Raw genomic sequence first — 14,143 nt, 5'->3', positions numbered from 1 at the left:
ATACCTAAATTACAGCAGGGAGTCCCCCTTCCACTTACAGGCTTCCCACACACAAACACTGTCTCACAGCTGCTGTATGTTATCAGCACAGCTGCTCTTTGGTTCTCCCTTTGCTTTTGACAGAAATTATCAGCAGGAAATGGACTTGGCCCAGGCCTCAAGGGCTGACCAGTGTCCTGGCCTCTAGCACATCTACTCAAGATCTCTAGATCTTCCTCCCTTACAAACTGCTAAAGAAACCTACACACGCTGGTTCCTCTCTCCACCACGGAAGTGACTGCACTGCACTGTTTATTCCTGAGGAGTGAGGACATTCTCTCTTCCCCCAAAACGCACCTCCTGTTTCTGAAGTCCTTTCTGATTTATTCACTGCTGTGAGGATTTTCCTTCCAGCAAGTCCTCAAATGCCCTGTTAAGTCACTGGCAGCCTTTGTTGTATGGTGTCTGTTTTGCCTCCACAGTAGAGCTTCCCAATTTGCAATTAGAAAAGCAACAATGCACAGAAAATCCACACCAAAAACCTGAGGGCTCTCATTGCAAGCTCTTCCCATCAGAGAGCCTCGCACTGTGGGGAATCTCAAACTGAGCTGCAGGACAGGGCGCTCTGTCTCCAAACAGTGCTGCCCTGGTCCAAAATCCACTTCCTTCTTTCCTCCAGCCTTTCATCAGCTTCTTCATTTTTAATGGAGATGTTTAATCAAAGAAACAACTTGGGAGATATAAAGTTCTCAAAGAAGACATTCCCTGCAGCAGCCAGCCCCTTCAGGAGCTCAGCCAGAGCAGTCCACACTGCCTTTTGTTGCCTTGGCTGCAGCACATTGATGAAGTTTGCTAATTTGGGACATGCCTCTTCATTCCGTGCCCTCACAGATCACTGCTCTCTTTGCCAGACAACGTAAGCAGAATGAAACCTTTCTTATTGATGCCAATTTTATTATTACTGCCCTGATTACACTCCTAGAGGCTGATGGTACTAATTACCAAAGGCTTTTCTCTGCTCCACAACACACGCTCGCGCTCAGAATATAAAAACACTTCAGCCACATTTTTCTTCCCCGAAGAATCCCAAAAGCAAACAGAATTTTGTCTGCCTCCAAGACAGCCTGATCTGCATTTCCACACTCTCTAGCCACAGAAAAATGTTTCAAACCCACAAAAGGGGGATAAGACCAAAGAACACTCAACCTCCAAAGGGCTTGGGACCATGGGCTCAGTGGAACAAAGAGCCCCCAGCCCATCTCTTGCCAGCACCACACTCTCCTTCTGCCTGAGCCTTGGGCTGGGCTTCACTGGGACACGAGCACCTCGTGGATGGTGCGATCCAAAACGACGAGGAAAAGCTCACAGATGTGATGCAGCTGTGGGCAGCTCCTGCTGGAGAATGGAGTGAAGGAAAGGACAAGTCCTCTGTCTCCATCCCTGGGCAGGATCAATACAGCAGCTGCTTACACGTGACACCAGGGGAGCTCGCTCAACTGCAAGATCAAGCACCTCACATCCTGAAAATAAGGGTATTTTGGATTTCTCAGTCAGAGGATTGGCTTCAATTTTTATACACCGGCCCAGATGTTCAAGCTCTTAGAACAGGCAAACATAAAACTCTATCAAGCTGTCAAGAAGCTGGTAGGCAGCATGAAAACAGATGTATTTCACTGCATTCCATCGTACATTAAATATAAGCAGAATAATCTAGTCCAGATAATTTCAAATCACTAATCTGGATGGCTGCATAATATATCCAATATGCTAAATATGTTGCTTCACTCAGCATTTCAAGGTGTTCATTTGGCCAGGTGCCAGAAGCCATACTTTCCTTTAAATGGAAAAACACCCTGATTTCCAGAGAGTGACTTCCAGAGGAATGCAATCTTCCTTCATGGGAATGTGGAAGACAGGATCAGATCCCTGCAATTTATTTTTCACATAAACTACGGCCCTGGTAGTTGTACGTCAGTACAGAGAGTAAGTGCTAGAACATTGATGGAAGTCATTAAGAATTTCTCAGGGAAAACCCCTCCTGGTGATTCAGGAAAGCCTCCTGATTTTGTGGACTCATGAAATTGCTGGATTTCCAGTGTGCCTTTGACCAACTGCCCACCTCTCTCACAGGACTGCAGCACAACACCTCTCAGATAAGACACAACGTACCATTAGTGATACTGGAGACAGTTTGCTCCAGAGATTAGCACAAGATGGGAGAAGTCTTCTATTTCAAGCCACACTTCAAACCAAGGCAAAGGTCAGAGTGCTGGCTTCAGTGACACTAGGGAGCTGTGGAGCCAAGGGATATGTAGTGACCACTGTGGACCTTGTCTGCACTGACATGGAACACACCACATCTGAGCTCAGCCCGGTATGCCCAGTGCCCAACCTGGGATTTCCTGACATACGTCAAACACCAGAACAGGCTTCCTAGAGAGATGGTCCATGTCCCAAGCCTGTCAGTGTTTAAAAGACATTTGGACAGAACTTGCTTTCATTTTTGGTCAACACTGAGGTACCCGGGCAGCTGGGCTCGATGACTCCTGAAGATAATCCCAAGAGAGTATTGGGTGTTTGTTTTTATAGAGGGATCTTAGGAGAGGTTTCCAGTGCTGTGCTTTCCAAGCACACATCCCTGACCTGAGAAATCCCCCCAGCTAATTCCCCATCAGCTCAGATAATGTTAGGGCTGCCAGCCCTTCCTGAGACCACTACCCACTCTGCCTACAAGCTGCAGCCCCAAGTACTGTCACAGGGCAGTTCTGTGCCATAAAACAAAACCCTTCTAAATCCCAACCGCTCCTCCACGTTTCATGTGCAGACCCCCTCCCTTCCTCAGCACAGCCAGATTCCTGACCCTTCCTTTACTGCACGCGTGCAGGAGCACATCATTCATCAGCACAAGGGGAGCAGAGGGAACATCCTGGGCTGGGAGAAACCCGAGCCCACGCTCCTGACACAACCATAGCCGATACGCAGCCGCCAAATCATACGGAAACCATTAGGGCTTGACGGATGCCCAAATTCAAGGAAGTAATTACAGAAGAACAAGCAGCCTTCTCAGCATCATCGTGCCAGAGCATTTGGAACCAATTCAGCCCACTCCCAGCCCCTGCACCGACTGACATGCCAATGGTTGGAGCAGTGCGTGATGATGTTCACATGTGGTTTTCTCTGCGCAATAATTACAGACCTAAATTCTGCAGAGAAACTCATCACTGTTAACACTCTCAGTGGCGAGATGGCCGTGACAGAGTTGGGAACCCCACTTAGAGATGGCACAAACAGTCCTCCCAGGTGCTGCAGCCTGACCTTTACACTGTACATAATACATAAGCTACAAGTGTAAGATGAACCAGCACAACAGACTGGTTCAGTCTCCACTCACTGGGCAGTAACAGGGTGAAGCATAAAGTGGGGGATGGAAGAACTTTAGGAAGCCTTTTTCAAGGATGCATCTGCCATAACTCTCTTCTCTCTCCATCCTGTATCAATGGGCAAATCAATTAATTAACATAATCAGATGTTAGGAACACAACCCGTGGTGGGAAATGCCAAGCACAGTGAGCCAGGCAGGTAGGTCTCACTGCTGCTCAGATCTTCTGCAGTCATGGACACTCACTCTTCCATCCTTCTTCCCTTAGTGAGAGGTGTAGGAGAAAACTGGGCTAAAATTAGTATGCTGTGAATTATCCCATCTCTGCATTTGAATACAGATTTCAAACAACACGCAATTATGGAGCTCCTTAGTAACAGACAGAGAAGGAGAGATCATTGTCCTGACTGGAGATTTCAATCTTGGCATTCTTTATAGTGACACAATAAAAACACTAATTAATTAAGAACTGCTTATTAGCATATACTAAGTATATTGGTAACTTGGTTAAAATCCTTGCTAAATTTGTATTAGAAATTTCTGTGCTTTAAACTCTGCTCAACACAAGCATCAAGAGACCACTTCAGAAAGGATTTTGGATGACCTTAAAACACTTCAGGTGATCCTGGCCCTATGTATCTCCAGTCATGGAAACAACTGAGGCTCTCAGGAGCATCCTGGGATGATGCTACAAAGAGCAAGAGACAGGCCCTGGGTGTCCACACCAAGTGCTAGGACAATTGCAGCCAGCTAACCTAGTCGAGTCAGCTCGTACTGCTTCACTTTCTTCTTTAGTTTTATGGGTCCTACGTCCCAGCTCTCATCTTCAGCACCATCCAAAGGACTCTCATCACTGGACTCCTCTGGGCCCACCTCTCTGTAGTAGAGCTTGTAGCCAGATATCTGGGCATGGTTTGCTGGGGGCTGCCATGTTATCAGGAGAGATTCCATCTTCGCTCGGACTTTTAATTCTGTCGGGGCAAACGGAACTGGAAGAAAAAAACAAGAGAAACAGATTGAGCCACATGTCTCCATTGCCCTGGTCTATTCAATCCTCCTGGTCCTCAGTAGTGAGGGAAGAGTGTGAGGAAAAGGCTGTCCTGAGTGGGATGTCTCCACTCCTGACACTCTACCAGTGACTTTCCCAGCTGGGTGGTAGAGGAAACAACGATGTCACAAAGCCACTGTGGGGGTTTCTCAGTGTATTCTGAGACATCACCATCTTTAACCACTGCTGGAGCCTGGCATGGGCTCGGATCTGTTCGGCAGAATTGTCTATTCACTCCCAAACATCATAACATTGGGATCTGGAGTTCTGTTTGTTTTCTTTTTATTTTTATTTTTTTTTTTAACTTTAAAGCTGTATTTGGAGGGTACAAAGCCCCACTGCCCAGGCAAGCAGTCAGATATACAGAGGCTGCTGAGCAGCAAGGTAAAGGTGAACACTTTGGTCTGAACAAAACCAATGGTTGTAATTCCCAAAGGAAAGCAAGTATCTCTGAAAAGGTCCTCAGTTCCCCACACCATATCCCAAATCCCAGGCATTCCCCAGGCTCCTACCATGTGTCTGGTTGTCTCTGTCAGGAGTCCGATGCTGGGTCCACTCGGAAGGGGCCCCATATCCCACACTGGTGCTGGCAGCAATCCGAACCTTGTACACTTTGTTGGGGTGGAGCGAGTACAGGGTGATCTGGGTCTCATTCCCACCCACTTCAATGGAGGTGACCTGATCTGCTGGAACCAAGGGAACACCACTGAAAACACCACTGAAAACAGGGATTTCCCAGCCAAAGGGTAGTACAGCTGAGCAACCACAAGTCTCGTTATCCCCTTGTGGTCTGCATGCCCTGGGCTGGCTTGGCTTTGCCCAGAGCAGTCTTATGCCACCAGAAAAAAACTGTAAGGCTGGGCAGAGCTGATAATCTGACTGACAACTCCCTTCATCACATTCCAAACTGCAGGTTGCCTTTAGCACCACAGAGCCTGCCCAGAGGGAGCTGTCAGAAAACTTGCTCTGATGATGTGATGGTGGAACATGAGCACAGCTAATGGGAGCTGATGGCATGTTCCAGTGCTTCTAACTGTTATATTTAAACCCCCACCTTAATGTCAACCAAAACTGTCCAGCAGCCCCACTTTCCACAAAATTCACACCCTCATCCACGCCAGACAGAGGTTTTACTGCTCCCTCTTGAGCCCACCCAAGTTCATAAGGGAGGTAACAAGAAATTTAAACTGAGAATAGCCTGGGATTTTCACAGTAACAGCTAACTGGTTTTGCCGAAGATTCATGTGGCCTGTTTAGAGTACACAGAGGTCTTGATTTCAGCTTCCCTTGGCGCTAACTCAGCCAGAAGCACTGTCCCTGCTACGTAACAGTGTATTGCTGAGTGTGATCCCTGGATTTCAAGTGTTTCCAAGGTTTTACGATGCCACTGAGCCATGTGCAGGCTCAAGGCAAAAGAGCCAGAGCCAGGAGTCACAGCACAGACTACTAATCCAGTTGAAATACATGGGAACATGTCCAGCACCTCATCACACTCGCCATCCTTCTCTCAGGAAGAATCATGACCCTGGGAAGTGAGAAGCTGCAGAGCTTTGACAGTTTTAAGAGCAAATACCCAGAAGGATTTGCAAAGCAAGCACACGTGGAATTGAAACAGCCACAGCCAGCAGAGGTAAATGTTACCATCCCTGCTGAACCCTGCTTAGTGTGTCTGACAACGTAAACAAAATCAGATAAAACTCGGCAACAGAGCAACAAAAACCTGGCCAGGGTATTTGTTTTTTTTTCCACAAGGACTACTTTGATTAGATTGCATTTTAAGGAAATCTAAAGCATTTACCCCTCTTCCCCAAGCAGCATAAAGCTCTTCCCCCAAAACACAGCAGAGATGGCAGTGAAGGGCTGCTCATGCAGACATTCCTGGGACAGCATGAACATGGGTCAGGCCATTCTCCTGTGGACACAGCACCTCCATGATCACAGGAAAAGGCACCTCGAGGTGGGATGAGATAGCACTGCCATGACTACCAGACAGAGCTAGGCTATGAAAGTGTTCTCCTCTCTTGGGTTAAAAGGGATCCCTGATTTCAGCTTTGCACCACCTCCCTTTCTGATCACAGGCTGTTAACACCACTAGAGCAGACAACACAACCCCCAAATGGTGTTTCCCTCACCTTCCTTGAGGGTGCAGTAGTCGATCTTGTACTTGGTTATCTTGCCATTACTCAGCTCGGGAGGAGGAGGCAGCCACGTCACACGGATGTCACCAGGAGTCATGCTCGACAGGGACAGCTGAGGGGCTGCACTGGGAACTGGGGAAATAACCAAGAGAAGTCAGCAAACACCAGAGCAAGACCTTAACACATCTCTGCCAGCTCTCTGAGCTGGATGGAGGCCACTACCTTGCCTCTGCCACAGCCACTGATGACTTAGTGCTGGGGGAACACCCCACAGCCCTTCAGGGGAATGTGAGGACAGGAGATGCTGGACTGCTCCTCTTCCAGGCTGACCAGAGCCTGTGGCCCCAGCTACACTGCTCCACACAGGGACCTGTGTCCAGGGCAAACTGGGAGGGTGGCACACACCAGCTCTCAGCTTGTGCTGTGCTGTACAGTGGAGCACGAAGAAGACACAAAAGCAAATGGCTCACGGATCCAAACTGCAGCCTGGGAATCCTCATTCCTTTGAGAGCTACAGCTCTGGGCTGCAGGCAGCTTTCATGCTTTCAACTCAGCCTTTCAGGCTTCAGACACACACTTGGGACCACGCAGGTCACCATGTCAGGAGAATTAAAAGCACATAATGCACACGAGGTCTGCCAAAACCATCTCTGCTTGCCTCTGTCCTGCAGCCTGTTGAAAGCTGTGCATGGCCTCCCGTTGGGCAGCTGTGCTTCTGGCACTCTGCCTCTACTGCTCACAAAATGCTATGTGATAAATGGTAAAATCAACACAAACTACTGACTCTTAAGGGGTCCGACCTCAAGGCTGCTCCTACCCCTACAAATCGCAATAGATGTTTCTTCTGAGTTGAAATCCAGTCTGGCCCAGAGTGAAGCTTAGAGCAATATCACACGGGTTAGGGGAAAGCCCTGAGGAGCTGGCTGCAATTCCCAAAGGATTCTCATGAGCCCCACCATCAGCCAGGTCATTTTCATACCCTTCATTACCCAAACTGATGATGAGACCAGGGTGCAGGTTTAGGTTTCTAGGAGCTACTACGACTCTCTGTAGCACATTCAGTGCTCACCAAGAATCAGGCCAAGAACATTTCCTAGGCACCAGTTGGGATGGAGATTAGATTACCCATCTAATTCAACGCACCATCCTCCAGGGTCTGGACAATGATGGAAGAGGACGTTCGGCTGGCTCCGAGCTGGGAATATGCAACCACGTAGAAGACATAGTTGGTGTTTGGTTCCAGATCCTTGACTTGCAGCTCAGTTGTGTCGTTATTGACAGCAAACTGGTATTCCACATTATCTGTTCCTAGAGCCAAGGAAACACTGATCAGCAGGTCAGTGAACTGCCAAGACATTCCTGAAAAAAATAACTTAATTCACAAGGTTCACAGACTAAATCCACTTTAAAAATCACTGTATCTTCTCAAATTTCCCTAGCACCTGCACACTCAAATCTCATATATGAGTTTTTTGGGCAGAAACTCCAATGCCTCAACATTAATATCTCCATTTTGACTCAAACTCCTTAATCCATGCTGAAGCAGCTGCAGTTACCAGCTTAATTTTCAGAGGAGCTCTGGCAATAGTTCAGCAGGAGCATTGGCTTGCTGGCTTTTTGGGAAGACAGATCCCAAGAGAGCCAGTGCCTCTCTTCAGATTCTGGGTGTGGATAATTCAGTGATGCCCCCTGTACACAATGCAGCTGGTTAATATCACTGTTAGTAATCACACTCTTTGCATACAAAATCAGTATGTATAAAATAGGCGGTGTCTGGTCTCATAGAATCCAGACAACTCAGCTATGTGGACACATTTCTGCTAGTCAAGAATTAGAATATGTCAGCTAATCCACAGGCATTGTCACCGGCGGATACTGACTCCAGAAAATTCTTTCACCTGCAAAGAAAAGGTAATTGCCTCACACGTGTCACTAGCTGGGGAACAGGGTAATGTGTGCCTTGTATTTTTGACACAGCTGTGCTGCTCTGGGAGGTGACACCTACCCACAGCCCGCTGGTAGTGCAAGGAGAAGCCGATGATCTGCTCGCTGTTGTGCTCCGGCCTCTCCCAGGACACGAGGACGGTGGTGCTGGAGAGGGACACGGCTGACACCTTCTTGGGAGCGCTGGGCAAACCCTCCCGCACGATCACCGAGAGCTTGGCGGTGGCACAGGCCATGCCCAGGCTGTTCTCAGCCACACACTGGTAGTAGCCAGCATCCTCCAGGCCGATCTGGTTGATGACGAGGCTGCCGCTGCTCTGCACCTTCACGCGCCCGTTGGAGAGGATGGGCTCCCCGTTCTTCAGCCAGTGGATGGTGGGGGCTGGCTCTCCCTCTGCCTTGCACACAAACCTGGCCGTGCTGGCTCGGGTGCGGGAGATGGTTTCAGGAGCCTGGGAGATGCTGGGAGTAGCTGGGAGGAGAGAGGACAATTTAATGCAGGTAGGAGGAGGAGAAGATAGCAAAGCAAATCCCTTCTCCTCCCCACTCGGTGCTATGTTTTATTCAGTAGCAGCTTTGCTTACAAGATGGGATTTGCCAGGCAGACTCTAGAGGCTTAATTTAGACTCTGTCCAAAAGGAAAAAATAAATTCTGTATCAATCATGTGCTGCATTCCCTGATCCTAGGCTGTTCTCCCTGCTGGCTTCCAGGATACTGAAAGTTAATTGCTGATAGAGATTTCCAAGAGGGAACCCTGGAGAACAAGAACAAGGCATAAAACAGTTCAGTAAATACCAGGAACTAAACCCCAAATTAAAGAGGTGACACTCCCACTGAGAGCTATCCCAGCTCAGGCCTCCTGGCTCTAACCTGGCTCCCATTTTACCCAGCACAGGCCACAAAGGCCACAAACCTTTGGGGATCTCCTGGCTGTTGGTCCATGCAATCCACAGCAAGCTGGTCACATGTGTAGCTGGGAATTTGCCTGCTCTGTACTCACCGAGGATGCGGAGCTCAGCTGCGGCGGTAACGAACTGCCGCGTTTGGGGTTTGTTGGCTCGGCACACGTACACCCCCGAGTGATGGGGCTGGCTGGAAGGAATGAGGAGATTTGTCCGGCCCAGCACAATCACATCTGTGGAAATGGACTTTCCATCTGCAAGAAGAAACGTGCACAAATGTGGGAGGGAGCCCCAGGCTGCCCTTTATGAGGGCTTGTAATCAATGCCAGGATTGCAACTGGGGGATGGAGAGACCCCTAAATCCCAAACCCCAGCCCAGAGGAGGATTCCTGCTGGGACACTCCTCAGTGTCTGACAGCCAGCTCAAAATTTAGTTTAGCCTGTAATAATCCAAGAAGTTGTGGTTTGGATCACAACAGCCTTTGATGCCTAGGGTGTGCCTGCAATGAGAGCCCTAGGAATAGCACATTCAAGGGAAAGCTGAAAACTCCCATCACAAGCACGGACACCTCCTCCCCTCACTCTTTCATGCAATGTCAGCAAGACTGCTGGATCACTAACAACTCAGGGGTTCCTCCTCCCACTCCTGGAGGTGAACTCAAATTCACTGAGCTTCCTGATACACTCCTTGTTCACAGCTCGGCTGTGAGGTGTCAGGGAGACACCTGGTGCTCCTTGGGACACTGGTGTTTATTTCAGAGACAAGGGCCATGAGCTGCCTTCTCCCCATTCTCCAGGCTGGGTGCTCAGCACTGCTGAGTAGGAAGGAGGAAAGGGCAGCTCTGTATCACTGGCCAGAAGCCAAGATGTCCTACAACTTCAAGTAGCCCTGGGCTCCTCAGCATCAGAGAAAGGGCAGAGGCTGGTGCTGGGCACTGCACATTCTCAGCATCCCTCTGAGGTGAGAAACTCAGGGATATGGCATTGGAACCTCTGAGTGAGTGTGGGAGACAAAGCCAAGAGCTGGGGACAAGCTGAGGAAAGGCTTGGATGGGAGGTCTGGCACAAGTCTGCAGACTGGGAGAACCAGCCAATTTGTGCAGTACCTGTGCACCACCAGACCTTGTCCCTCTCCACCTGCAGAAGCACGTCCTCACCACTGTCTGCCTTTACCTCTCCAGCTTCAGGTGAGCCTGGAGCTCACACAGAACACACTCCCCACCTCCACTGTGAACAGCTGCACTGACAGCACCATCAGCAGGCAATGTGGCTGACAGCAGATCCTCTGCCCTCTCCCTGCATTTTGGGGGTCTTCACACGGCCTCACAGTTCAGTGGCTGCACACTCAGAGCAGACAATCTGCACACCCTGTTTGCACTGGAGCGGTTGGTTGGAAAACTGACTCCAGATGGTAGCAATTAGCTGACACCATCAAGGCTGGCAAGAGCCAAACTGGCAACCTGGAGGTGCATCCTCGGTGTTCCCTACATGACTGATGGACCAGTAAACCAGCCTGCTCCTTAATGAAGGCTTGAAAATAAACTTGTGTAACCCAGAATGACTTGCACTATTACTCCATCCTTTTAAACTGAAGAGTCCACACAAGGAAGGAGACTGGGACCAACCAAACACTTGAAAATAAAGCACGGAAAGAATTGGTTCACCAATCCTTTCCCTTCTACCCTTGTTTTCTTTCCTTACAAAAAACTTCCATAATGATAATTAACTCTAATATTATTTACTTTATCATGGGCATCAGCAGCTCTCAGTAAAACAGTAAGTGATCTAGTAGGGAAATGCTGTGCATTTTAATTGTAAAGTGCATGGGATGAGCTAGAAACATTTCTGCTATAACATTTAAGCCTTGCTCAGTTGATTTCCAAAGTGGTATCCTCTGAGGTTTTTTGCTCCTTTTTTGTGGGAAAGAGGAAATATTTTTATATGCTAAAATCACCGCCTGTGGACAAATCTGGGCTGAAAACCAACCACAATAAATGGTTACAGGGGAGAGGAGTCTTAAACTGTGACCCGGATTTATGAAAATGACTGAGAGCCTTTTCTGGGAGAGAATCAACCTCTGAGCTGTGAATGTCTTCAGTCAGAGTCTCTGAAACACATCTGATGGATATGACTCTCAGTGAAGTGACACTGGCATCCAACTCGTGGCATTGGCTATCAGCCCTGGGTAATATCTGCCAGCCCAGCTCATTCATACACCTCTGACAAGACCTAAGCAGCTCCTCAATCCTTCCATTCAACAAAATCCTCCCAGTAACAATCACAGTCATCCCAAGGATTAACAGATCTTATCAAGTTTTATAATCCTGCAAGATAATACAAGCTATTTCTCCAGTGCAATGGCAGATTCCACAGAATCCCCAGTAACCTTGGAGTCTAGGAAGGAGTGACACCTGACCCCCATGACCTTTACTACTCCAGTTCACAGGAGAAAAACTAATTTAGATCAAAAGGCATCCAGGCACAGGTCAAACAACTATAAACTGCACCGTGTGATTTGTAACCTTTGAGATTTAATTAATAATTCCACTTAAGCAAGGAACACCCCACACGTGACACCACCTGTGTCATTAGGTATCATTGTTACAAGCAACCTTCCTGCCCCAGATTTTTCTACTCTTAATAGACTTTTAGAATGTAGTATCCACAGGGGCCTATGGACAAGAGAAATTTTCTCCTGTCCCTCATACTCACCTTGTCGTATCCAGGAGACAAAGGGGGTGGGATCAGCAGCTGCCATACACTCCATCACCACACTCTCCCCGGCCACCACCGTGGTGTTCTCTGGAGCAGCAATGATGGTGACATCTCCTCCTGCTGCCTGGGAACCTAATGTCAGAAATTAAAAAAAAAAAATCTGTCCTTCCAAGATGCAAAGTTCCCAGAAAAAAAAAAAAAAAAAAGAGTATGTAGAGCCCTGGCTCCCTAGTTGTGCTTCCTGAGCAGTCTCATGTGTAAAAATGGCTTGGGCCCAGTTGGAGGAGAAAAACAGGTCTTGCTTTTTTATATGACTACAGAATTTTTACTAAAGAAACAAACAATCTGCCCAGAAAAATTTACTCTAATCATGCAAGTCCTAATAACAGAATTTTCACATGGAAATCAAATAGAATTTCAACCCAACACCTTCACGAACTGTTGCTACATGGATGTTTGTTCATTAGATGAAACAAGACTCCACTGTCCTCAAAAAGAGCAACACCAACCCTCACCCTCCACCAAGGCATTGGAGCAGCTCAGAAGGAATCCAGTCACTTGGCTAAAGAAATTCTAATAGCCAGATGCTGGACTGTAAACTGCAACACAGAAAGGTCACGGCTGCATCCTGGCCTTCACCTGACAGCACAAAGGCTGATCAGTCATCCCACATCTGGAGGAGACAGTGCTGTGTAGCTTGTACGTGCACAGAGCAAGAGCCAACACTTAAATCAAGCAAGGTTTACAGGAAGGTCTCCAGGCTGCATTGCACAATGCCTTGAGAATGGGATGGGGATATTCTGCTTGAAATGAACCTTCTGCCTGTGTCTGCCCACTGCTGAGCAGAGGTTAAGGGAAGGTTAAGGAAATGCCTTTGCAGCGGCCAAATTTCTGTTGTCAGATGAAAACAACTGGAGCACTCTTGAGCAGACCAGACTGTTCATGACCCTCACCAGTTCCTCCAGCTCTCTCAAATATCTCTAACTCTGGGGGACACTTTTGTTGTTGTCTTCATGAAGGAAGAAATAACTGTAGAGGAGTCACGTAGTACCAGTAACACTTAGGCCTGCAATGAAGGTTATTGGCAGTAGGTCTCAAACAAATAAAAGCAGGACCTTTCTGAACTCAGTCTATCAAGATGCTGCGGAGTTCAAAACCTACGAGATTCAGACAAGCTCAAAAAGGACACATTTACCAGGATTGTTAAATATGATCTCATTACAGTCCCCAGCCCAAAATGTTCCTGACTGGAACCCTGATGCTGAGGGAGATGTCCAAGGAAAGCACCATGTCCTCCCTGCCCAGTTACTTTACGTGCTGTTCTCCAGCACCTGCTGTGGTCACTTCTGGAGACCCTCACTGGCCATTAAGGCAGCATCCAAACAACTCACTCATATCTGAATTCCTTGGGGATATAAGCCAGAGGAGCTTCAGCCTCACAGGCAGAGCTGCCTGCATGGCAGGAGGCCACACGGGGCTGCACTGAATGTGCTGTGCTCAGCCCAGCCCCAGGCTCTTTGCCAGTCAATCCAAGCAGGGCAGCCTTGCCAAAGCATTGGTTCCACGCTGAAATGTTCTCGCAGTCCGTACGTGCGTGAATAGGATTTCCATCTCTACTGTTACGTGAGCACAGTCAAAAGGAGCAGAATCCCTGAGGCACCGAGGGAAACAGGGAGCAAGCAGGAGTCAGTGCTTGTCCAGCAGATGGAAGCAGAGACCGAGGAGCGCCCGCAGTGCCTGACCCGGGGCAGAGGCCAGACCAGGCTGACCTGCAATCCCAGCCCTGGGCAAACGCCAGCAAGAGGAGCTGCTCTGGGGCAGGGAAGAGGCAGGCCAGCTGTCCCTCCAGTGGAATGACTACCCTACACAGAGGGGCTGGTGTGGACAGGCAAACCTTCTGGGCTGGCCAGGGCTTTGCTCTGTCAAGTCTGCTGCTGCTGCCATCATCCACAGCCACCTTTCAGCCTCACAGCCAGCACACCTGGCTGCAGCAGGACAACCTGGGGAACAGCACAGGGACAGGAAGAAAACTCAGCA

The 14,143-nt window shown here is 48.6% G+C and overlaps 1 protein-coding gene across 3 annotated transcripts in view; it reads right to left on the bottom strand.

Moving 5' to 3' along the window:
• Positions 1 to 14,143, bottom strand: part of IGDCC4 (immunoglobulin superfamily DCC subclass member 4) — a 94,353-nt gene that overhangs the window by 17,571 nt on the left and 62,639 nt on the right. For all 3 annotated transcript variants that reach the window (XM_066328216.1, XM_066328218.1, XM_066328217.1), the window contains exons 5-11: positions 12,104 to 12,238; positions 9,490 to 9,645; positions 8,550 to 8,960; positions 7,688 to 7,852; positions 6,539 to 6,676; positions 4,919 to 5,089; positions 4,114 to 4,347 (exon numbers count right to left, since the gene is read on the bottom strand). In XM_066328216.1, coding sequence (XP_066184313.1) covers positions 4,114 to 4,347; positions 4,919 to 5,089; positions 6,539 to 6,676; positions 7,688 to 7,852; positions 8,550 to 8,960; positions 9,490 to 9,645; positions 12,104 to 12,238 — 1,410 coding nt within the window. The remainder of the gene's footprint in view (positions 1 to 4,113; positions 4,348 to 4,918; positions 5,090 to 6,538; positions 6,677 to 7,687; positions 7,853 to 8,549; positions 8,961 to 9,489; positions 9,646 to 12,103; positions 12,239 to 14,143) is intronic.

The sequence above is a fragment of the Sylvia atricapilla genome, chromosome 13 (genome assembly GCF_009819655.1).
Source record: "Sylvia atricapilla isolate bSylAtr1 chromosome 13, bSylAtr1.pri, whole genome shotgun sequence".
NCBI lineage: Eukaryota > Metazoa > Chordata > Aves > Passeriformes > Sylviidae > Sylvia > Sylvia atricapilla.
The sequence above is the reverse complement of the archived record's forward strand: the minus strand, read 5'-3'. Positions and strand labels throughout refer to the sequence as shown.